This window comes from Cololabis saira, chromosome 5 (genome assembly GCF_033807715.1).
Source record: "Cololabis saira isolate AMF1-May2022 chromosome 5, fColSai1.1, whole genome shotgun sequence".
Classification (NCBI taxonomy): domain Eukaryota; kingdom Metazoa; phylum Chordata; class Actinopteri; order Beloniformes; family Belonidae; genus Cololabis; species Cololabis saira.
This window is the reverse complement of record NC_084591.1, coordinates 38,159,563-38,184,021: the sequence shown is the minus strand read 5'-3', so window position 1 is coordinate 38,184,021 and position 24,459 is coordinate 38,159,563. Positions and strand designations below refer to the sequence as shown.

The 24,459-nt window shown below is 38.8% G+C and overlaps 3 protein-coding genes across 4 annotated transcripts; 2 read left to right on the top strand and 1 right to left on the bottom strand.

The window, feature by feature from the left end:
• Positions 1–4,358: 4,358 nt before the first annotated feature.
• gtf3c6 (general transcription factor IIIC, polypeptide 6, alpha) lies at positions 4,359–6,894 on the top strand. Its single transcript, XM_061721956.1, has 6 exons — positions 4,359–4,491; positions 5,212–5,292; positions 5,412–5,475; positions 5,806–5,850; positions 5,940–6,047; positions 6,275–6,894. Exons 1-6 carry the CDS (start codon positions 4,438–4,440, stop codon positions 6,385–6,387), a joined length of 465 nt encoding a protein of 154 aa, XP_061577940.1. The 5' UTR covers positions 4,359–4,437; the 3' UTR covers positions 6,388–6,894.
• A 526-nt stretch (positions 6,895–7,420) lies between these two features.
• Positions 7,421–12,182, top strand: calub (calumenin b). 2 transcript variants are annotated; one of them, XM_061721954.1, is made up of 7 exons: positions 7,421–7,566; positions 8,330–8,592; positions 8,763–8,956; positions 9,753–9,922; positions 10,008–10,068; positions 10,218–10,417; positions 10,808–12,182. In XM_061721954.1, the coding sequence occupies exons 2-7, from the start codon at positions 8,372–8,374 to the stop codon at positions 10,910–10,912; spliced, it is 951 nt and encodes a 316-aa protein (XP_061577938.1). In that variant the 5' UTR covers positions 7,421–7,566; positions 8,330–8,371; the 3' UTR covers positions 10,913–12,182. The 2 variants fall into 2 exon arrangements, with proteins under 2 accessions (XP_061577938.1, XP_061577939.1); XM_061721955.1 differs by having other exon boundaries at positions 7,422–7,566; positions 9,756–9,922.
• Positions 12,183–12,539: 357 nt separating this feature from the next.
• Positions 12,540–23,314, bottom strand: LOC133444293 (protein dachsous). The gene is made up of 16 exons (XM_061721953.1): positions 23,084–23,314; positions 22,271–22,382; positions 21,956–22,170; positions 19,279–19,335; positions 19,089–19,181; positions 18,921–19,007; positions 18,727–18,837; positions 18,396–18,566; positions 18,078–18,168; positions 17,883–17,989; positions 17,605–17,805; positions 17,364–17,495; positions 16,484–16,562; positions 16,203–16,390; positions 15,034–15,054; positions 12,540–14,884 (listed from the first exon to the last, which is right to left on the bottom strand). The coding sequence occupies exons 2-16, from the start codon at positions 22,344–22,346 to the stop codon at positions 13,898–13,900; spliced, it is 2,616 nt and encodes an 871-aa protein (XP_061577937.1). The 5' UTR covers positions 22,347–22,382; positions 23,084–23,314; the 3' UTR covers positions 12,540–13,897.
• Between the last annotated feature and the right edge of the window lie 1,145 nt (positions 23,315–24,459).

The following is a 24,459-nucleotide window of genomic DNA, read 5'->3' as shown; positions in this document are numbered from 1 at the left end:
ATATGTATGACCTTTTATATGGCTCACTGTTTAGTGAAATAACAGCATTACAAAGTCATATCTAATATAACCAAAGGTGTTAATGGATTGCATTGTATTGTTTATGATTATTATATCTTTGTTTTAATTTTTTTGAAATATGTGTGCACCTGTTATATAAAGACATGAATCATTTCCCAATTAATTCTATGCAAAATGATTTGTCGTAGGTTTGTGGAACCTCCAACAAATATTTTTAAATTTGACAGTGTCCAAAGTGATGATCTGGCATAGGCCACAATCAAAGACTGCAGGTTATCAAAAACATAAATCACTGACTGCTCTGTTGTCTTTATGCATACAAGGATTTTCTCTTGTTATGGCTGCACTTCAGTCGGTGACAATTTGTCATTTCAAGAACAAAAGACAACGACAGCTAAGGGTGGCGTGTTTTTAACGTTATTCCAGACATTGTCTCTGTGTGTGCGTGTGTGTCTGTGTGAGAGGGGTGTCTGTGTGTCAGCAATGAGTTTAAAAGTTTGAATAAAAACAATCAAAAAATATCTATTGACGTAAATATAGCCACCGTTGTTTGTCTTTGCATGCATTTCCTTTACTGATTTAAAATTGTTTTAATCATGCAAATTTGGCAGTAGGTTACTAATTTGTTTTATTTGAATTACCCCATAAAAAATTACTTTAAATGTCCCATTCGAGTGTACAAGCACAAAATGCTTTCAAATAATTGGTCTGAAAATCAATGTTGCTTATAATGTTTATGAACGTTTTTTATGTGTACATTATTTGAAAAGAAAATGCAGATCGATACACTGTAGAGCAGGAAATGTGGCATGATGTTTTGGGTTACAACTAATATACAAACAAATGTACAATATTAAAAACCATCAGCACAAATTATTTAGATTAGAATAGATTAGAATTATCATAATTTGTATAAATGTTTCTTGTGAAAATTAATCTTTGCAAATGACAAGAGATGCTCATATGGGGGCTTCATGTCATATGGAATTACGGCCCATTCAGATGATACTATGCATTAAATATTGTTGTTTTTTTAAGATTGAGCGATATTTGGGCCCATGAGAACATATAATCTCAATTTCGACACGTTCTGCCACACGTATGTGCGTGAATGCATATTTGTCTTGCCTGCATACATGTCCAGTCTGTAGGCCACTGTACAATACACCTTTCCTTCCATGCCCTCAGGTGTATGCCAGGGGTTTGTTGTTTTCACTGTAATACATAGTTAACCCTTCCACCAATTTACCCTGTCAGTGCTAATGGAGCAATTAACCACTGCCATACCCCCAGGCAGAGAAGGAGCCATAAGCTTCCCAACTCCAAACTTATCTTTATGTCATTTATATGACAAAATGCAGGGGAAGCGGGGGGCCCATCTGACACGTTTGAGGGTCCTTAATGTCACTGCCTCCCTTGCCCCCACCCCTAACTGCCAAAGGGTATGGTACCAAGCATAACGTGTTATGTGCAGGAGAAACAGCCTCCATATCCTTGAAAGTAAAACTTTGTATTTCAACCAAAGCTCCAATGAAGCAACTCAGTTTAAAGACATTAAGTGTTGTTCAGCATGACTGTAAATGTTAACCAAAGTACACACAAAGACACATTCCCAGTTAACATACTACAACTTGACCTCTCCCTTCATTTATGCCTTTTCAGTGTCTGTAAGTCCTTTTGTCTGTGCTCACTTTCCCCATGTCCTTCTTCTATCCCCAAGGAGGCAATAACCTCACTAGCAAGAGCTTCCCCTTGAGCCGTTGTCATAGTAACTTGTGGGCTGGTCGACATGACAACCCCACCATGGTCCAGAGATAGATGATAGGGCAGAAATGGGAAGGGAGAAGGTGCATGGGGGATTAGGACCCCCCCCCCCCACCCCACACCCCAATTTGGTTTGCCTGATTTTGATTCAAAATGTATTCTGTTTCTCTCGTCGTTTCTCGGGGTGAAGCATAGCCAGCATAAACTTGTCTTACCTTTATACAGGTATCTACAGACTGGAAATACTGTTCACATCTGAGCGTGTACAAACGTGTACATTGTACCTGGGTGAACACTGCAGAGAGAGAAATAATATTTTTCTCTTGTATTTGTATGCGAACATTAATGCTGAATTCAGTCTAGGTATTGTGAATGACGTGGAAGTGAGTTTATTCAAGAATTTGAGGAAGATGGTGGGCAGTGTTGACACTTTACTTTGCATCTTATTAACAAATAAACCCACATGTTGGGACACCCTTGCAAGAATTCAGGAATTTCTTCTAAAGGTCAACGGTGGAGATACAGATATTTGATTGAGTCACAGTACAAATAAAGCTTTGTGTGGTGCGGGCTGCAAGGTGCGTTTGCTGCAGCTCTTGTGTTTCTGTCTACATACAAATATCAACACATTTGAAATGAGAAATAATTTAATGTATATTTGATTGCTACTCCCAAAGAAAGCATTAAAAAATTTCAAAAATACAGAAAGACTTTTTTTTTTTTTTTTTAAAAGGTGCCAATTATTTCCTTTTTGAAGAAGATGAACATTTCATCTGGGAAATGGGTGGTGTGTTAATATTATGGATATTTTATTTAAAATGTTCAGTCAGGTCAGACATTTTCTCTTCAAAGGAAGTTTGTGTGTGCGTGTGTGTGTGTGTGTGTGTGTTTTGTTTTTTTTAAAGCAAAATCCACATCGCATCAAAGAGGGGAAAACCTGTTTGAAAACCCCAGTGACAACTTCAGTGAGAGCTCTTGTCAATTTTTGAGACTCTGCAATGAAGATGATGTTGGTGAATTACCGTATAATGTCACATGCAAGAGAATTAGAATTATCCTGACCGGGGTCTTTCTGAGAGCAGATCCCCTGCTACCTTTGAGACTGTTTGTGTTTTCCGTGGCTGCATCAGCTTCCGCCTAGAAGCCATTTAAATAGTCCATGGGTGTTAGTTTGAGTATGCATGGTAGTTTTTTTCTCATCTGTCTGTCCGTAACCCTGTCATGCACTGGTGACCCATCCTGGGTGTACTTCACCTCTCACCTTATGACAGCTAGGACAAATTCAGAGGCAGGAAGTGTTTTAAAGCACAGGAGCCAGAGGACTTCATTGTCTAAATCTGTGCATCAGCAGCAACTGACGTGGTAATGTAGTTATTCCCTGTTTTAAACAGGTTAGGTGTTACTATTGTTCATTCAATCACTGTCTTTGACACAATGATAAATTGATGACTCATTCAGCACAATTTAGAATTCCATTGTGTTAGAATATTAATGGGATGCTGTAAGTGTCTAAGAAGGAGTTCATAGTGTTCAGTATTAGTACTTTTAGTTGCTCTTTTTTTTTGTCCTTGTAATGAAACGGTTCGGTTTGTTTCTTTGTTATTCACAAAAGGTCCACCAGATGAAATAATGTTTAAGCAGAAACCTCTTAAGGCATCATGAAAGGAAGATAAACATCCACCGTCTACAGAGATGACCCTCAGATGACCCTGTCTGATCCCATATTCAGCTTTACAAAATAAAATATTTTCTCCATGAATTAATATGTATTATTATATTGAATCAGTCTTATTAAAATATGAGTATTAAAAAAAAACTATAACACATAGTAAGGCTATGAAATGCTGTTATTCTTCAGAAATATCAGATGTTTTAGATTTATAAAAGGTATTTACATAAATTGGTTTAAAATGAATATTAAAATAAATAAATAAATAAACAAAAAACAAGCCCAGTCAAACGTCCAGTACAATGCAAAAATATTAAAACAAAATGGAAGGAACCGGATGATAGAAAAAAGTGAAAGCATCCTTTCTTTTATACCAGGGGGTCTCTGGTTGTCCAGATTTAATGAAATACTTGGCTTTATTTGCACATTGTTGTTTTTTTCTTTATGTATTTATTTATTTATGTTTGATGTCTTAACTTTGTTTTAGTTTTTCAACCTCTGCCTTTGAAAGATGAATATCCCTTTGGGGATCAATAAATCCTGTCATCTTGTTTCATTTCATCAAATCTCATCTCATAACTGTGGCTTGGGTCCGCTACAGGAGGACATTAATAATATTAATGTTAGATGTAGATGAGGGTGTCTACAGGTAGCCAGGAATTAGATTAAGCCATATTAAATCTTTAGATAGATAGATAGATAGATAGATAGATAGATAGATAGATAGATAGATAGATAGATAGATAGATAGATAGATAGAATTATATTATGTTCATTGTATTTACGATTTTTAGTTGAATCAACTATGAGGAAGAAAAATTACGCAACAGCGCCCCCCAATGGAGAGCTCTATAACTCAAAGCTGCTGGGAAACAAAAAGCGCTGCAGGTCCCCTCTCGGCTACCGTAGTGTTGCGGAAGTTGACAAAAGAGAACGATGCTCTTGCTGCTTTTTGATGATATTACTGATATTTAGTTTTTAATATGAATCGTCTCTCTTCCAGGCGTTTGGAGATGGAGGATGACTGGGAAGAGGAGGTATTACATATTAGAATTGTACTAATGTTGATCGTTTTAGAAGGAATAATTAAACAACTGTATGAAATGTAATCGTATACAACAGTATACAGTTGGCGGTGACCTGAAGATGATCCGAGTAATTTATGAGGTTGGCGCAAAAAAGAAAACACATTCATTACTTTATCTTTAAGTGAAAATTGTCTTTTAAATTACCGGTCATGATTAAAGATTAGCATAGCATAAACCCTGCCTCGCCAAAAAAAAAAAAGAAAAGAAAGAAAAAGAGGCTACCACCTGAATGGAAAGTACTGCAGTGATTAAAGTTTTTCTGGCAACAGTTAAATCCGTATGAACCTCAGGGCTACGGTCAAAATCTGTGAACAGCTGACTAACTGAATATACTATTCATTTATTGTTATTGAAACCACGTGGCTTTATACATACATACATACATACATATATATATATATATATATATATATATATATATATATATATATATATATATATATATATGTGTATGTATATGTATGTATGTATATATATATGCTGGTGAAAACTTTATGCTACTCTGGACAGAAATGTTTGCTAAAACCTTGTCATGTTAAATGTGTGTCCCAACTGGGGTATGACTTCTTTTGGCCAGGCAGTGTGTCTTATTCATTTACACAATGTGTATCCCGAAATGTCTGGTTATGCAACTTATTTACTCTTTCATTTGTCCTGTGGTGTTTTTAGGAGCAGCTTGTTGTGGTGGAGCTCTCCGGAATAATAAACAATGACTTTCTCTCCAAGTGTAAGGGACCGTGCAAGATACTGGTGAGTTTTTAGTGTCTCTGTTTTATGGAAAAGGACAGGACAGATTATATTAATGAGGGAGATTTCTCTGTGGCATTTCTTGGGTCCAGATCTAATTCTTTCTCCCTTTGGTTTTCTAGGATATAGACAGTGAAAAGCCCATGATGCAAATTGGACAGTTTGTGTTTGCTGGAGAATATGAAGGTGAGCTCAAACCATTATAAAAATATGAAGGAAACATTCAACACGCAATATGGGTTTTAAACCAGATACGTGTTCAAATTTTTACTTTTATTGCTTTTATCAGATGTCTTTTAAATATTTATTTTAAACCAGCAAGTTTTCTATCACATACGGTCAACAATTTGTAAAAAAGAAATTGAAGCATAATTTATTTTTCGATCTAGAATAATAATAATAATAAAGTTATACTAATTAGAAGAGCTTATGTTAAGTTCATTAAAAAATTTCCTTATTTAAATAAATGAAACAAGTTCTTATTTAATCTTATTTAATATTCTTCCTGTTTTAAAGATGCTTTGGGAACTTGTGTGCTATTTGAAGATGTTCCACAAAAAGGTAAGATTCAGCTTCAATGTATTAAGATTAAAGATCTTGGAAAAACATTTTTTAATCACTTTGTGCTTTAATTTTTGGGATGTCTATAGGAAAAGCAAACAGTGGAGCAAAGCTGAAATATATGTGCCACACTGTAAAGAAGTTGATGATGCAGCGAATCTTTGTCACTGAGAAGAAGGGGGCCAAAACAAGCCCAGGTGAAGCAAAATATTCTCTTCACGGTTGTTTTTTTGTCTGTTCTTTTAAATCCATTTTTGAGCCATTCCTTTTAATAACCTATTACTTGTCCATGGTTTCCCAAAGTTTTACTACATGCTTTTTTTGTGTTTATTCACCTAGCCTTCCCTTTCAAATGTAGCTTAACAGAAGACTGAGCTTGGTACTGTGCTGTTTTAAAATGTACATGTTTGTTATACCTGATTAGGAAAAGAAGATGCTGGTGAGCAGAAAGACACGACCCTTCTACAAAATAAAGAGGCATATGTGACAGAAGACAGTAAAGACAGCACAGACTTGGGGGACTCGTCCATTGGCTGAGATATGGAAACATGGCTCTACAATATCTTGGCGTCTCAATGAAGATGATGCATGCATCATTGTTTTCACCCAGCAGGATTCAACCTTTAAAAAAGACAGGTCAAAGACAGTGTAATATATACAATATAGCAGCATTAAGTTGTGGCTAATTCATTCTTTGGAATATACAGTAAGGTCATTTTCACTGTATGTCAAAAGGACTGAGATTCATGTGTACATTTGCTAGAAGCATATTGAAGAGAAATTACAGATCTTAATTTGAATTCTTCAGCATAGTGCATATCATTGTATTTTTCTAATATCAGTTTCTATTGCCAATAGTAATTAAAAATCCCTTACCACAGGGAGGGAGAGATATCTACTTTAGTGGCAGGTTGTGATATGAATGACTAACCATTTAACCATATAGGGTTTGATGTATCATATTTGATACATAAACTATTGAGACCTATGCACCACTCTTTAAAAAAGAAAAGAGTGTTATACAATAAACAATAAATGAAAGTACCCAATGCATTCGTAATGACATTATTAATCATTATTGACCACTCAACCAGCATTTTGTATTTTGAAACTATTAATCAAAATGTAAACATCCGTGGGTCCTGTTGTTTTGTGTGTGTGTGTGTGTGTGTGTGTGTGTGTGTGTGTGTGTGTGTGTGTGTGTGTGTGTGTGTGTGTGTGTGTGTGTGTGTGTGTGTGTGTGTGTGTGTGTGTGTGTGTGTGTGTGTGTGTGTGTGTGTGTGTGTGTTTAGAATTTGTAATCCCTGCCTCACAATTTTAGTTTGTAAAAAGTTTTTCACTTGGGGAAATTATTCATGGCCTTTAATTGGCTTGATAAACTATTCGTTATTTGTGCTACATTGTGCCTTTTTTTCCCATCGAATCATCAAGCTAAAGTATGTAGATTTGGGACTGTTTTTTATCATCGTACTACGCTGGTCCTGTCAGTGTATGAATGAGAGGAATGAACCAGATTTTGTTGACTTTGAGGACGTGGCGGTTCTCGGCCAATCCAATCAACTGTTCTCGTCTGAAGTGGACCAATCACAGGGCGACATCGCATTCGTCTCCGCGGCCTCTGATTGGTCGGCTGCGGTTTCTGCACCGGAAGTCCCAGGGTGTGTTTCCGAGGGGCGGGGCCTGAACAGCAAACAGCGAACTTCCCTGAAGACGCCGGTAAGTTGTCTTGGCAAATTGTGTTGTTAAATAGTAATAATGACAATAAACCGTGAACTATAGAGGACAATTCTGAAAGGCATAATGTTGAGGTGCATTTTGTTGCATTTAATGAGTGAAATTGCAAGGCAAAAGAGTGAAACTCACTGTGTGTTTTAGCCAGTCTAATGTGATACTGGTTGGTTTGCAAGTGAGGCTAATTTAAAATAACTGTCTCACATTGTTGTTACTGCTGTGATCACTGAACACCTTACATGCACTTTTAAGAGCAAAGATCGCATGAAATAACACAAAACCCGCCTTTGTAGTGAAGTAAGGCGTTATGGTGGCAATTTTATGGCAAAGTATAATTGTAACCCTCTTTCATACAGCAGTTGTGCGATTTTGGAAATTAGAATCAGAAAGAAGTTTATTGCCAAGTAGTTTAACACACACAAGGAATTTGTTGTGGTGATTGGTGCAATACAAAAGAACAAATAATATTCAACTTGTTGTTCACCTGCTCTTCCCTAAAGAAAACTGTTCAACTTTCCCTGTTCAACCTGAAGTTTATGTTTGTACATGTTTGTACTCTGCAGCTAAAATCCCCTGCCTGATAAAATTACGAAAGAGCAACAAATGGGGATTGCATCAGCTTGAAAAGATTAGTAATAACTGGAAAACTGATGTCTGACTCAATCATGAGAAAGTTCATGATAAAGATGGTTTTGGAAGAATGCAGTGTTTTAGCAATTACCAATTTTTTTCTCTCTTTTTTTCCCAGCTCTCCAGTTTAGTGTTAGTATAGTGTTTATAGACTCACAGGATGGAGCTGCGACCGTTCGTCATGTGCTTTGCTCTCTGCGTGGTCTACGCCACCAGCAAACCTACAGAGAAGAAGGACCGTGTCCACCACGATGACCCGCTCAGCAACCGAGAGCATGACGACGGAGAGAACTTTGACTATGACCATGAAGCTTTTCTGGGACAAGACGAAGCCAAGACTTTTGATCAGCTCACACCAGAGGAGAGCAAGGAGAGGCTAGGGTAATCACACCTCATCTCCTTCACTTACTGAATATAGTGTATTTGTAGTTGTACAAAACCCAGACAGATGCCTGTTTGTCAGATCTGTTTTAGCAGTTGTAGAATTAGATCGATGTAGAACAATCTCCCCTTAAACAGTTTTGTTTTTAATGATTTTTATTCCTCTATAGCATGTTGGTTGAACGCATAGATGAGGACAAAGATGGCTTTGTGACTGTTGAGGAGATGAAGAGATGGATCAAGCACGCGCAGAAGAGGTGGATTTATGACGATGTGGATCGACAGTGGAAGAGTCACGACCTCAACGGTGATGAAGTGGTGTCCTGGGAAGAGTACAAGAACGCCACATACGGATACATTCTTGGTACGGCAGCAGGCAACTTTTAATTAAATATTTCTTTTCTTATGTGAAATAAATGATGAGGTCTTATCTGCACTACATTGGTCAGTACAGACTCAATCTGGAGAGGGCTGGTGACCCAGGCACTCAGAATAGGGCATTGTTGTCTTCTAAATCACTCTGACTTTAAAATGTCATAGCAGTTCAAGCTGCTGTTATTTCCTTTACTTTACTTTACTATATTTCCTTTACCAAAGAAGCTCTGTTTATCATGTCTTGGGTCTGCACATCGTATCCTGTGGTTGATATTTTAAGTACATTACAAGTTGGGTCAGACTTTTTGAAAAGCCTCCTGCTGTGCATCACTCTTGCAGTGATTTTTAAGATGCTACATGTTGAAATAGCATAATATATAATTTTGTGACACAAAATTGATGTGGTGTAAAAATCCATAGTATAACATTTATTTAACCAGCGATGAACATTTCAAGGTTTGATTAGGGAAGTTGCTTGTGTTCTTTTGCTGTCAGAATTATGAGTTAGCATTAACGTGGCTACTTATCAACCATCTTCCCCGCTTCCCCATACCTGCTGATTGTTGTGTAATGCAGATATGTATTTAAAATAAAAAATATACTTCACAAAAAGGAAATTAAAATTAACCAGATGTTAAAAGCATCTGCTAAATGACAGTAGTTGTAGTAGTAGTAGTAGTAGTAGTAGTAGTAGTAACCAAATAGCATTACCAGCATGGGAACTAGATCATGCTTTCGCATTGATACACTTGGACAAGTTCTGAAAAATTGTGACTTTTGACCAGCAGATGATACAGATCCTGATGATGGCTTCAGCTACAGGCAGATGATGGCTCGTGATGAGAGAAGATTCAAAATGGCAGACCACGATAATGACATGACAGCTACTAAAGAGGAGTTCACTGCTTTTCTTCACCCCGAGGAGTTTGATCATATGAAGGATATTGTAGTCTTGGTGAGTGTAGAGGTGTGGGCTTGTCACTGTAATATTGTATCTTTCATATGCCTTCTCACTGTCCAGTGCTCCTTTTGTTCTCTAGGAAACTATGGAAGATATTGACAAGAACGGAGATGGATTGATTGACCTGGATGAATACATAGGTAAACTCTTTGAACCTGTTGCAATTATCAGATTTTGCCCAAAATATTTTACAATGTTCATGAGAATGCGGTATGAATATTTGTAAAAGCAAAGATAGTATATCAACTCATCATCTCACTAAGCTGGTTTCTATCTCCTTGTGCTTTAGGTGACATGTACAACCAAGATGGCGATAACTCAGAACCTGAGTGGGTGAAGACTGAGAGGGAGCAGTTCACTGAGTTCAGAGACCAAAACAAAGATGGGAAGATGGACAAGGATGAGACCAGAGACTGGATCCTTCCCAGTGACTACGACCATGCTGAGGCTGAGGCCAAGCATCTGGTCTATGAATCAGACACAAACAAAGTGCGTACTGTATACGTTGATTTAAGATTAACTCAAAAATGTGTGTTTGATGTGTGTGCCAAAGTCTGTGCGAATGTGCAAATATCTGATTATAAAATGCTGAACCTTTTCCGGTTCCTGTTTTCCTGTGACAAGGATGACTGTAAAAAAAAAAAAAAAAAAAAAAAAAACACTATGTGAAATGATTGCATCATGCTATAATCTTCTAACATAATTTGTGATCTTCAGAAGGTCATATATCTACAAAAAATTACGTGAAAACAAGAACAAGTATTTAAGTGATATAAATGTGTAAAAGTATGTAATCAGTTTATTCTGTAAATTACAATTAATCTATTCATAGTGACAAAAATACAATGTTGATCATGGCTGTTTCCCTCCCTCCATCAGGACGGCCATCTGACCAAGGAAGAAATTGTGGACAAGTACGACCTGTTTGTGGGAAGCCAGGCGACAGACTTCGGGGAGGCTCTGACTCGACATGACGAGTTCTAACATCCTCCTGCCTCCAGAGACTGTGCTCATCTTGTATTCCACCTGATGACTCCTTGCACTGCACATGCGGTGCTCAATCAAGATGAGCTCACCTCATCCAATGCCACGGACAATAATTTATTTGATTTCTTGAATGTGTCACATCATGCACACATTAAGATAAGTAACGTGTACATGTTTGGCCAGTGTGTCTTCCTCATGTTCAGTTGTGACTTATTGGGATATGTGTCCAACTCTACAAGCACTACCGTTTTCCTGCTAATATCTGGCTTTTTTTCTGTTTCTTTTTTTTTTTTATAGAAAAGTTCAGGCTCTTAGTCTACAGAAGCGTTTGATACACCATTTGTTTTTGCAGTGCACTGGACTGTGAAGAATAAATTGGATCCTGAGCGGAATTTCTTTTTGTAATTGGACCTAAACTGAAAAGACAATTTTTTGATTCACTTGTGCTGTGCTTCTTAAATAATGATTGATGATACAGACAATATTGCTGGGATTATAAGCTTCTTTCAACCAAGAGTAGATTTGAAATTCCAGTGACAATGAAGACTATTTGGCCAAGTGCAATACAATAGTACCGGTGGAACTGTGCTGTACTTCCTATACTAGTACCCAGAATATGTTAACACTAGCTGTGTCATCACAGAGGTTGTGTTATGTTTAGATGAAGGACTCAAGATAAGTTTAGGCACCTTTGGTTCCTCACTGGATCACTTCTGTCTTATCAAAATCCACTTTGCCACGTTGAAATAGAAGAATGTCCCTCTGACTGGTCCAATCTAAAAGTAGCCTTAGGAGACTGGTTATGTTTTGACCTTGAAATTGCAACCTTTTCTTTCATCACCTCAGTGTGTGCATATGTACATATGTAACTTGAATTATTGATGACTGATTTGCCCCCCGCTTTTTTTTTTCTTTAGAAGTTTTGAGTTATTGGATCAACTGAACTATCAACACGTGTGCCAAGCAAAGTAGTATTTCTCCTGTTTTGTGAGCAATTAGATAAAGGCTGCTGTGTTCAAACATTATAATTTTTCAAATATATTTGTTATGCTTTTACTATTACTACTTACCTTTATAACCACTGTTTAAAATGTGTTATGTTTGTATAATATCTAAGATATTTTTTTTACAGGCTCACCGCAGTGACAAACCTTTCACTTGTCAATTTACTGTAAATAAGTTGTTGGTCAGCAAACTGCACACTCTTAACAATCAGGTCCAGTTTTTCTGATTGAGAACAATGTCTCAATAAAACGGTCAAATTAGAGCTTTTCTTTTTCTTTTTGCTGAATCCCACATATTTGCCAAGATAGCATTCGTCCCCCAAAGAAAACCAGGAAGCAGTGTTTCCTGGACAGTTGACCCAGTGATATTGTTGTTCCAGATACCCTTGCTCTTACCATCTCTGGTGTTTTCAGTCTACACACACTCAGTCATGAATTGTTCCACTCTATACCTTTTTCTTTTTAGCCCCTGATCAACATCTTAATTACCCCAAATAAGGAATGAAGTAAATTGCAAACTTCAGTAAAACACTGGTAAATTTCAGCAGTTCGTTCTTATATATTCAATTTTATTTAGCAGCATTAACTTAGTATGAGTTTGAAATTCTCCAATCAGTATCAAAGCCGGTGATACTGTGCTCACACTACTCAACACAGTGCATGCCTTTTGGTTTGATCTTTTTCCACTTCTTGACTTCTTTTATTAACCAAGGGCTCCGTGTTTAACAGACAAAAGCTAGGCGTTCAACCCAAAAACTCTATTACATTTTCTCATCAAACCAGAGAAAATTATGTCTCTCAAATGCCAATTTGCCACCCACAGCTAGTTGTTGTGACTTGTATCCAATCTGCTGGTATCTAGCTGTTATCAGTAAAGCATGATAAGGGCTAGAGAGGTGGTGTTGCTTCTAGCTGGATGTCTCTTTCAGGCAGAGAGATGGTGGAGCCCAAAACTTTGTTGTGTTTCCATTTCACAATTATAGAAGCCCCCATGCTTCTGGCATAGTTATGCTCCCTTGTCCTCATCAACACCACTCTGATGTACAGAGATCCCTGGACTATGAAGTGTTTATTTTATTTCATTATATATTTTTTCCTCCTGGTGTTAATGTCCTCTGTGGAACATTTTATGCACAGATGATTGGCTCAGTCTGCACCATCTATTCAAACTGAAGAGACACAATATAATCTATTTCATCTACTGTAAATGATAGATTAATTTACCAAAAGTGGAATTTTTTTACTTCCTAAACTTCCCAACGTTTCCAAAATCTATTTCAGTGATGTGATAAGTCAATTATAACACCAGTGGAATACATAGTTGGATACCCACTCTCAGTTAACTGAGTCAAATATTGCCATTGGTAATGTTCGAATAAAAAGATAAAAGGACAAAAAATACAACATGAGGCAGGCTGCAGAGTAGGCAAAATTATTAATGCAGCCGTACACTGTGAAAACATCAGACAACACAGCATTCTGGAGATGTTAAAATGCACATGAGCTGCTATTTTTCACTTAAACTCAAATGTTGAGGGATACTCGAGTCCTGTGATGTCACAAGAAGTGACCACAGCAGTTTTATGACAGATCAGGCTACGTAGTGCTGTCCTTACTGAATTTGCTGCATTTTGAAAATTCATAGTTGGAGTATCACATAAAAATAATGCGTTTACAATGTAGCGTTCTTACCTAGACTAACTGAAATATACAAGAAATGGTACATTTCCAAGATTTTTTTTTTTTTTTTTTTTTTTTTTTTTTTAAATATGTCCACATTGTGTAGCAAATACCGTACAGTACAAGTGTTTCTGCATGTGTGAAGCACATGTTTCCTGTCTGCTTCTATGGCTGAGGCTCTTATGTCCATTTACTGCATTCCGGCTCTCCGTTATCCGAGTCATCCATCTTCACTTTACCTGCTCCATCTTCTGCCACCCGCTCAGCCACTCACAGTGCCTGCGATATCATTGTGACATCACTTTCTAAATGTGATAAAAATTGGATTACAACGAGCCATCACTCTCAGCAGCTCTTCTTCATCTGACTCTAACTCACTCTCGCCATCACTGTTCTTGTCTGCATCCTCATCTCCAAGAAAACCATCATCGTCTTCACCCCCCACCCTGCAGATAACCTGGGTGGGTCCTGAGTTCGTCGACGACCTTCTGCCCTCAGATGGACTACCAGCGTCTGCTGTCCCATCTGCAGGATCTGATGGGTCTATCTGGTCCAGTGAGGTGGAGGGTTCCTCCGCCTCCAGGCTCATAGTCTCTGCTGTTTGTCCTGGTGTTTCTGGAGGGGTATCAGTTGGAGTTGGAGTATCTATGTGTACCAAAGTTGCTTTCAAAGGGCCGTGTTCTGGGGTGGGAGGGGATGCATCTGGCCCTTTGTGGAGGAGTGAGGACTGTGATGGCGAATGTGAAGGTGTCTTGTCATGAGTTTCTTTGAGGGGATTGTCCATTTCAGCTGTAGCAGTTTGAATACGATTGCATGAACTGCTGGGAGGGGAGGAGGGACCGGTGACTGGTTGAACGGGGTTGTCGGTGGATGCTGATTGTGAATCCGGTGCGGTTAAAGGTGAATGTCTAGTGCCGTGGTGGACTGCAGGGGCAGGACTGGTGTCATTAGTGTGGTCTGCGGTCGTGCCAGGTGGTGGACCAGGGTTTTCTTTTGGTGGATCAGCATCTTTATCCCCTCCCTCCTCGGCTGGGTGAAAGGTGGCTGAACCACAGGAGGTTTTGGTTGGTGTGGATGCTTTATTGTTGAAATTCACAGGGACACACGCGATTTCAGTGAGGATGAGGCTGGCATCAGATACAGCAAGCATGCATTCTTGGCTGATGGGGGTGTCTTGAATGGCATCTGATTGGTCTTGGAAGCTGAAGGAAGGATTGCAGGTCCCACATTCTTTGTTTTTGTAAGCGACCTCCTCCGTGTGTGGCATAGCACTGCTGTGACTCACCTTAAGAGCAAACACAGTCATTCTTCCTTCAAGTCTGAACTACTGAGTTGATGTGGATTGCTTACAATGTGAGTAGGGAACTTTTACAATATGGAATAGAAATATTCTATATAAAGTGATCTAAAGATCTAAAAATGTCTGATACTCACCAGCTGGAACCACCGTAAGCTCTATGGGAGCATACATCAAGAATATTTTAGGGTATATTGACAAATCATCTTCATATGAGCCTTTTTTATCCATATAACAAATTAAAGGAAAAACTGAAACGGGAACATAGTGAGAGAATCTGATGGTTCAGCTGTTCGCTGGGTAGTACTATATTGCAAGGGCGTAGGTTTGCATAGGGACGGTAGGGACATAACACTACCAACTTTTCAGGAGGCTCAAATTGTCCCCACCAACTTTTAAGCAACCTTATTTGCATTATATAATGAGTTCAGATATATAGGCAATTTAGATTGTCTTCCCAAATGTTGTAAGGATAGAATTGACCCTACTATTATTAAGTGAATTATTTTCATTATGTTCAGACTTATATTTACCCCTTTTCACTTGCAACGCACGTTTGATTGGCTGATGGTCTTAGACAAATATTTATTTTTTGCATTCTGGATAGTTAAGAGATTATTAATAAGTACAATTAATACATTTATTGTGTATGTTAATATAATTTAAGTTATGTTCAAATATTGCAATTTAAAATGCTAATAAAATCCTGGAATATTCTGGACGTTTTCAAAATGTTTCTTTAGTAGTTTTTGAAAACAAAGGTTTGAATGGAACCGTGTATCAGGTGAACCAATACACATAAAAGTTAGTATAAGTCAATACAGATTTATTTTGCATTGATCATTTAGCCTATCAATTAATTAGATTCATATTTGTGACAAATGTAGCCCTGACCCCCGTTCACCCAATCTGTTTGGTCTTATTAATGTCCCGTCCCCATAAGTACATGCAGGTGTTATGCTGTTATATCGTCCCTACCAATGTTGAGACCAAACCTACGCCCTTGCTATATTGTCACGTGATTTAGCCCACATGCCTCCTCACTCTCACTGCAAATCAGCACAAAGTTCAGTCATCCCTTTTATTCCGTAATCAGACATTTCTGTCCTGATGGGAGCAGTCTCTTGTAGGGTGATAATTCCCACATTAGCAGGGAATGAAAGTATAAAATGTAAGTACTTCAAATGCTGTGGGCTGTGCAGTTGGCACTCCTCACCCTAACTGAGTGCACCTTACTGAGTCACCTATTTCGGTTTTTCCTTTGGTTAGTCAGATATTTGTTGAGTGTAGCTGGGAATATCCTTACCACGTTGGGGTGTTTGCCCTGAGCCACACAGCCTCTCTGCAGAGGGTCCCTCATTGTCTTTTGTTTCTTCTTCAGCCACATCAGCAGTGACAAGAAACATCCCAGCAGAGTCATAAACACCATGCTCATAAACAACGCTTTTCCCACGGTGCAGCCTGTCAGGCGGTCTCCAGCTGGACTGTGAGGGACTGCAGTGCACATACACAGACACATAAACAGCTTGTTTCAGTATTTCACATCAGCCATTAAAGCTACGTGAGTGTGCAGGTGTGCCGCCTTACTTGGGCATCCTTCAGGTAACACCTCCACCACGACTGTGGCAAAAGTGGCATCGCCTGACTCCTGGTCTACAGCCGACACCTGCAACGGGTTTTCAGTTTGTAACTCATTCATACAAAGAACAGGATTCAAACAGATGTTCAAGCTGATATAGACTCAGTTCTACATTATTTTCAGGAGCATAGATTTGAGGATTGTCTCATTTATCTGTTATGTAACAGGGAAAATAAATCTTAAAACTTATGGTATAGACCAGGGGTCGGCAACCCGCGGCTCTAGAGCCGCCCTAGTGGCTCCTGGAGCTTTTTCAAAAATATTTAATGTTTAATGACTTTTTTTTCTTCTTTTTTTCGTTTTTTTCGTTTTTTTTCTCTTTTTTCTTTTTTCCTTTTTTCCTTTTTTTTCTATTTTTCCTTTTCTTTTTTTCCTTTTTTTCACTTTTTTCCTTTTTCTTTTCTTTGTTTCCTTTTTCTTTTTTCACTTTTTTTTCACTTTTTTTCTTCCTTTTTCTTTTCCTTTTTAATCTCCATATTTCGAAATTATTTTTCTCGAAATTTTGACTGTTTTCTTGGCATTTCGACTTTTTTCTTGTCATTTCAACTTTTTTCTCGAAGTGCATAATGAAAAAAAGAAATCTTCCCCCAGTTATAACTAACATAGATAAATGCAACATGTGTTGCCTTCATTCTAAGGCTTATACAAGACTTTTCATTTTTTGCGGCTCCAGACATATTTGTTTTTTTTGTGTTTTTGGTCCAATATGGCTCTTTCAACATTTTGGGTTGCCGACCCCTGGTATAGACAAAACCGTAAGGTAAGGTTGTATAGGTTTTGTGGTTTGGTACGTGGAGTTGGTGGTTGCAGGTTTTCACAGGGGCTCACCTTTAAAACGTGTTTCTGATTTGGTTTGAGTTGATTGGTCTTGGCGATGAGGAACCCCCCCGGTGTGACTTGATAGATGTCCGTGTGATTGGATGTAGGACTGAAGGCGTAGATGATCCTGGGATTGAAACCCTGTGAATAGTTAAAGTGAAAGGAGGTGAGAAGTGAAGAAAAAACAAACCCAGAAATGCTCAGATACTCCAGCTCCGTGTGTACGGTGAATGCACGCCACGAGACATACTTGTTTAAAGTCCTGGTCGTGCACATGTAACATCAGTGCTTTTGTGCCATAGGTGTTGACCAAAGAAGCTGCATTTTGTCCTGCAGTTACGAAACCGTGATACTCATTCATGTCAAACTGTGGATTAAACAGGTTCGCTGCCAGGACTCGGACCAACACCGTAGCAACAGAATACTTCCTGGGGTCATCGTCCTGGTATGCCTGGATGCAAGACAGTACGAGGAAATATTAGGGGGATAATGCCCAAGTATATATCTAACGGAGTATGCGAGTCTTACCATGACCTGAAGATGCAGCACTGGTGTCACGAGTCTTTCTCTCACTCCCTGAGTTAGTCTCATCACACCTGTCTTTCTGTCCATTGTGAAATGACCATTGTCATCTCCTATTGTGGGAAAATATGCAGTTACAGATTCACATACATAAGAGAAACAGGCATGAGACGTTAACTTGTGTCGATGTGTGTGTGGTACCTGAAAGGATGGCATAGCTGAGTGGAGAGCTGATCTCTTTGTCTCCATCTACTGCATGAATGGGACCCGGAGAAAAGTCCAACACAATGTCCTAGAATGTGAGAAACATGTTTTGATGTGTTAATCAGACTTTTATGACATACAAAACAGAGACCATGTGAATGTGTATTTTGGAGCAGAACTTAATCATTAGGAACTAAATGAGGGATTCACAAGGGTCCACATGTTCGACCTCAGCATTATCTCATTTCTGTAGTGCCCATCACCACGTAGCACGTATGATCTGTGTGGTGTGGCCTCTTTGAGGAAGGATTTTACCTCCTCCCCCTCCGTGACATTGACCATGTACACGGGGCTGGTGCAAATCCGGCTGGTCTCATCTCGGAAGAGCAAAATGCAGGGAACGAACTGTGGGTACTGGTCATCTCCATCTAGGACGGAGATGGTGATGTTGGTGCTGGTGTTGTAGTGCTCAGCAGTGTCCATTTCCTGAGATGAAAACAAGACAAACACACGACACGTGTCAGGTGGGAACAAAATGGGCACACAAGTAAAGCACGGTTCAGTTTTTCCTCTAATCATCACCTAGTTTGGACTTATTTCTGAAAAATGATGACAGAAACAGAAGCATCAAGTGAAATGTACATACTGAAGCAAAGATGGTGACGGTAAGCAGAGTTTTGGTCTCGTAGTCGAGAGGTTTAGACAGGATCACCTCTCCGCTGTTCGGCAGATCAAATTTAAAGTACTCTGCATCGGGCTACAGATTGGACACAGAAACAGCATCATCAGTTGCTTGATGGTATTATTTATTGGTCTTTAAACTGGAAACGTAGACCTTACTGATGCCTGATCAATTGAATAAAGGATCTTGTCATTATCTGCATCTGTGGCCTGTACAGTAAATACCACAGTATCCACAGGAGTCAGCTGCAAGATAGACACACAGAGAAATATGTTAGAGAAACTTCTTCATGTGTGCTTGTACATGTGCTTGTGAAAGCAGCTGACCTCACTGATGATAAGAGATCGGGCAGTGTTTTCTGCAAACACAGGTGAATTATCGTTCTCATTGATGATCTCCACCATAACCCTGTACACAGTCTGCAATAAGACCAAAACACACACACACACAGGGTTTAAGATGCTGATTTAGATCAGATGTGACAAACTGTGGGCAAGATAACAGGGCAAAGTTTACCTGCTGTATGTCCTCCTCGTGGCATGATAACTCAGCCATTAGGACCGGACCCAGAGCCTAAGGAAGAGAGACGGCAGACACGGAGCTGCTTCAAATTTCTTTAAAATAATACATTATTATTCAGTTTTTTTACCATTGGAAAAATTAACTTTAGAAAAATACAACCGTGCTCATATTTTTCAAGAATTTTGGTTCCCATTACTCTCAAAACTGGATAATTTTTCCAAAGGGGACCAATGAGTATCTTTATTTTCGAACCTGTGCCTTATATGTATGTATGTTTGTATGTATATATGGATATATATATATATATATATATATATATATATATATATATATATATATATATATATATATATATATATATATATATATATATATATATAGTTTGATATTGCTGTTGCTGCCATTATATATATATATATAATTTTTTTTTTTTTTTTTAATACTTATTTAATTTTGTTCTCCCTTAATGTATGGTTTTTTTTTTTTTTTTTTTTTTCTCCCCTAGGGTAATTATGGGGAGAGTAGGAATGTGGGTATAATAAAAATCATGCATGTGAAAATGTGAATTGTGAAAATTATTGTTAAAATAAAAAGATATAAAAAAAAATAATAATAATACATTAAATTAAATAGAAGTTTTTCATTATCCATTTCACAGACACCACACATGTGATGTTTATACTGTGCTCCATCAGCCCTTCTTTTGTCTGTTCTGAATTTCTTAGGACCTGAAGAGAGCTTTTGCAGTGAATTGTTTTCCCATACTTATTGTAGGATTTCACCCGCTCAGAAGTCACTAAAGATAAATGTTGATATAAATCATGCAGAATATGGTCTGGCATTTTGTCTGCAAAGCAGCTTATGACCCTCCAAACCAGTCTTCACAGATGCGAGAGCTCCACAACGATATTTGCTTTAATGCGTTGCCAACTTTCACAGATGTTGATGGACTGTGCAGAGAAAAGACTCTTTAGCCCAAAGGATGAAGTAGCCATGATTTTAATAAATAAATACAGAATCTTAAAGTTCTCCACCCAAACAGACCATTGTGAATGACTTGGAGGCCACATCAATGAGCAGTGTCATTTTTAAATGTTTGCAAATTTATTCAAATCTTCACGTTTCTTTGCTTGGGAGTGTTTTAATTTGTATCAGTGGGTGATGTGGAAAAAGTGTGGTCTCAGAATGATTTTCAGAGCCCATTTTCTTTTTGTACTTGTGACGTAAATGGACGCAGTACAGACTGGGGACATGAAGACGTCATCAGTTTCTCATTCAGGGCTAGTTTTTGAATCATTTGGGAATATTTTCCCCACGCAGCATTTCAAAGATTAATTAATTACTTTAACTTCTGTTTTGCGGATGGATGCCTGCAGCCTATGAAATGTATGTTTTCTCAGATAAATAGATATCCTGAACTAAATTTGTTATTCATTAATTTTTGGGCAACTTTTTGACAACTTAATTTGAATTTTGCATTTCCATGAGACTACATACATGTAAAAAATGATTAAAGTTTCACATGTAGCTTGTGATTAAAATGTAGCCTTGGCCATTTGATTAACTAAAATCTACTGATGGAGGTGCTGGCCTTGGCCTGGGGACAGAGTGTACAAACTGATACTCTGTTCCTAAAAGATTAACTCTGACGTTACAATGATATGTTTATCAGAATCATAATGTCTAATCATTGTTTTTGGGGTGTTTAAAATCGTCATGCGTCCTTTGTTCTGTCGTTTCCTGCAACTTGCATGCAAATGCTTAATTAAATCTACTGAAACCTGGCTCATCTCTCAAGTCTTATTCTTGGTAACTTAAATGCATTCGGTTTAAGTCCAGATAAACATATTATACAGAGGTGTTAATAAGTTTATCCACAACAGAAGGCAGTAGCTCAGGTGATAGAGCGGGTCGTCCAATGATCGGAAGATCGGCGGTTCGAATCCCGCTCTGTCCCAGTTTCCTGTCGTAGTGTCCTTGGGCAAGACACCTTACCCACCTTGCCTCGTGTGAATGTGTTTGAATGTGTATGAATGTTGGTGGTGGTCGGAGGGGCCGTTTGGCGCTATATGGCAGCCACGCTTCTGTCAGTCTGCCCCAGGGCAGCTGTGGCTACAAACGTAGCTTACCACCACCAGTGAGGATGTGTATGAATGAATAATGATCTCTGTAAAGCGCTCTGGGTGCCTTGAAGGGTGCTAAATAAATCCTAGTCATTATTATTATTATTAACATAGTCGCAGACAAATTTCAAACTCTAATCGGGTGCACCTTAAGAGATGTGACATTTTTTAGTCTTGCTTTAAAATTTTCAGCTTCAATTTTAAAGTTATTTACTCATTTATTCAGTTTGAGGGCAGAGTAATTGAAGTAAATACAGAAAGAGAGAAACGGCTAATCTGGTTGACCCTTCAAGACAGTGAACTGAGCAGAGCATGACGGAAAATTTGATTGTGTATTGACTGAGAATGAGGTTGTCGGGTTCAGTCTGTGATACTTTTTGCGTTGTTGTTATTTCCCAAGATGACATATGGCCTCTTTAACTGAAGCTCCAAACTATTAAAGGTCGATTTGGGTGTGAAGGGATTGTACACATAAAAACTATGATCCTTCCTGGTTGCAAGAGCTCCAGAACTCCACGACCCAGAGCGCTCATATCCTGTGTCATTACCTCTCGGTCAAGGATCTTGTCAGCTGATGCGTTCAGCCGGATGTTTCTCTCATCAAAGAAGAACCAGTGAGCATCCTTCCCCTCCAGACTCCACCGAACCCCTTCCATTGCGGTGTCAGCCGCCATCTCAGTGACAACTTCCCCAAAGAGGCTGTTCTCTTTAATTGTTGCAAATACATCCTGACCATCCAAACATCCTGCCCAGCCTGACATACCTGGCACACATGCATAAAGGGGGTTAGGGTAGAGGTGCGTTCATTTCAATGGTAAAAGTTAGTAACCTTTGAAAGAACGCCAACGAAACGCTCCCAGTACCTGAAGCTCTGTGCAGACATAAGAGGAGCAGGAGAGAGCAGGATGACGTCCAAGGATTCAGCACGGTGCGGGCCATTCCTGGGCTCTGCTAGGCCTCAGGAACCACTTTTCCCTGAGTGGAGGGGACAGAAAGCGAACAAGGACGAGTAAACATCATCAGCTGTCCATCTTTTTACAAGTGAGTGGGAGATTTGCTGTGTGGATTGATGCTGACAAATCTTAAGAATCAACTTTCAATTAAGGGCCTATCCTAATGTACAAACACAAATACAGCATCCTATAATTCCCTCAAATCCCCTCTAAGTGGGCTTTTGTTTGGGTTTGCAGAATCTGAGTGAGCATTAAGAAACACTTTTCCTTTCGCTGCACATTTTTCAGGCTTGCCAGCCCCCCCCCCCCCACCACCACCCGCCCACCTTTCCTTGACTATATTTGACCAGTTAATCTCTTAATGCTCATTAATCTCGCATATGTCCTCTATCTAGGCTTTTCTAAACACTGAATTTTATTATTTTCTGGGATTATTTACCATACTAAGAATTACAATGTCAAAGAACACAAATCCAAATTTGTTAGCGTTAAAGAATCAGTCAAACAACTTCTCTGACTTGACCTCATGGCAAGATTTTACAACTTCAAGCCTCTGTTTTTTTTTGTGAGCCACTTATGGTTTGTGCAGGATCTGGGATCACATACTATTAAAAAAAGCGAGTCTGCAGCAAATATGAGATAAACACACAGACACTTGTAGTTACACGCCCGACATAACTGGTCCTCTTGTCTAGCCCGTTTACTGAGCTCGCTCTCACTGACCTGATGTTGTCAAATCCTCTGCAGCTTTTCTGCGGGCTTCCATATAGTCCTGATTTGTGATATACCTGGCATCTTTGATCCTCAGAATGCCGGGAAGCCACTACACACCGTAAAAAGAGATGTAGATTCTTTCAGGAACAAACAAGGTGACAACAATAGATAACGCTGTACACACCGCATACCACAAACGCACACACACTCACACACTAGCCCCCCCACATGCATTAAAAAAGCAGACAGCAGCTTATGTTGTGTCTCCTGGATAAACTTGAGCTCAGAGGCCAAATCCTGAAGGCGGGGCTTACCTGATCAAGACTCCAATCAGATTAAAGTTGGCAAGAAGTTGACGGTGGGCCAAAGACCAGGTCACAGGTGAATTTAAGAGATTTGTCTGATTCACTTACTTGACCTTGATGGGCAGTTTGTTTTGGAAACTCTTCACATTTAGCCCGTGTTACAGAGATTAGGAAGAGATCCCATTTTCTTAAGCAGAATGTTTGATAATATACATGCATTTTTAAAGGTATAATAAGGGTTAGAACTTCTTATATGAGCCTAAGTTCCCCACACAGGCTACAGCTTGCAGCACTTGGATTTACTCAATTAGCAAAGGATGACGAACTAATTGGGCCTGACAAGGGTTTAGCTATCAAACGTCGGTTGTTTATCTTCAAAAGATTAACCCACATCCTCGTACTTGTTGCAGCACGCACAGCCGTGCACACACGCGGACACAAAGAAAATGAGTACATCTTCACATATCTTCAGGCATGCTGATGAAAGCCTGTCATCTGGCTCCAAAGAAATGTTTTGGTAAGTGGAGGTTTGTCAGGGGTTCGTATTGTGAGGAGGGAAACTCCAGCGTCTGGCGACTAAAGCCTGCCTCAGGGGAAAAAGGTTGAAAACTGCATAGTCTATAACCTGAGTGCACACAACAAGGATTTCCCCAAGATCTTTCTGTTTTCACATTAATCCCTCCACCAGTCCTGGAGGATTGGGAGATGTGAGTAAAAAAAAAGCACATTTCTGCCTGCTGTGACTGTAAATGACCACTCGATGTCAGCAGAGAAGTGGTTGGCAGACAACAGTAGGCAGTTGTGGATAAAGGTTTGGTAGAAACAGATATTGTTTTTTTTAAAGCTTTTCTATTCCAGCATTTTTAAATCATATAAATTGAATTAATTTCCATAGTTTACTGAAGTACATTAACATGCATTTGTTTCAAATGCTTTTATCAGCCAATACATCTGATTTATTCAAAGAGTTCATTTTTGTAGATGTCAAAGGTTCTCCATGCTACGCGAATCCTGACAATTGAATATCCTTCCCTGCTATATCAATGAGTTGATCACCTTTGTGACATTTTCTGTTTGTCC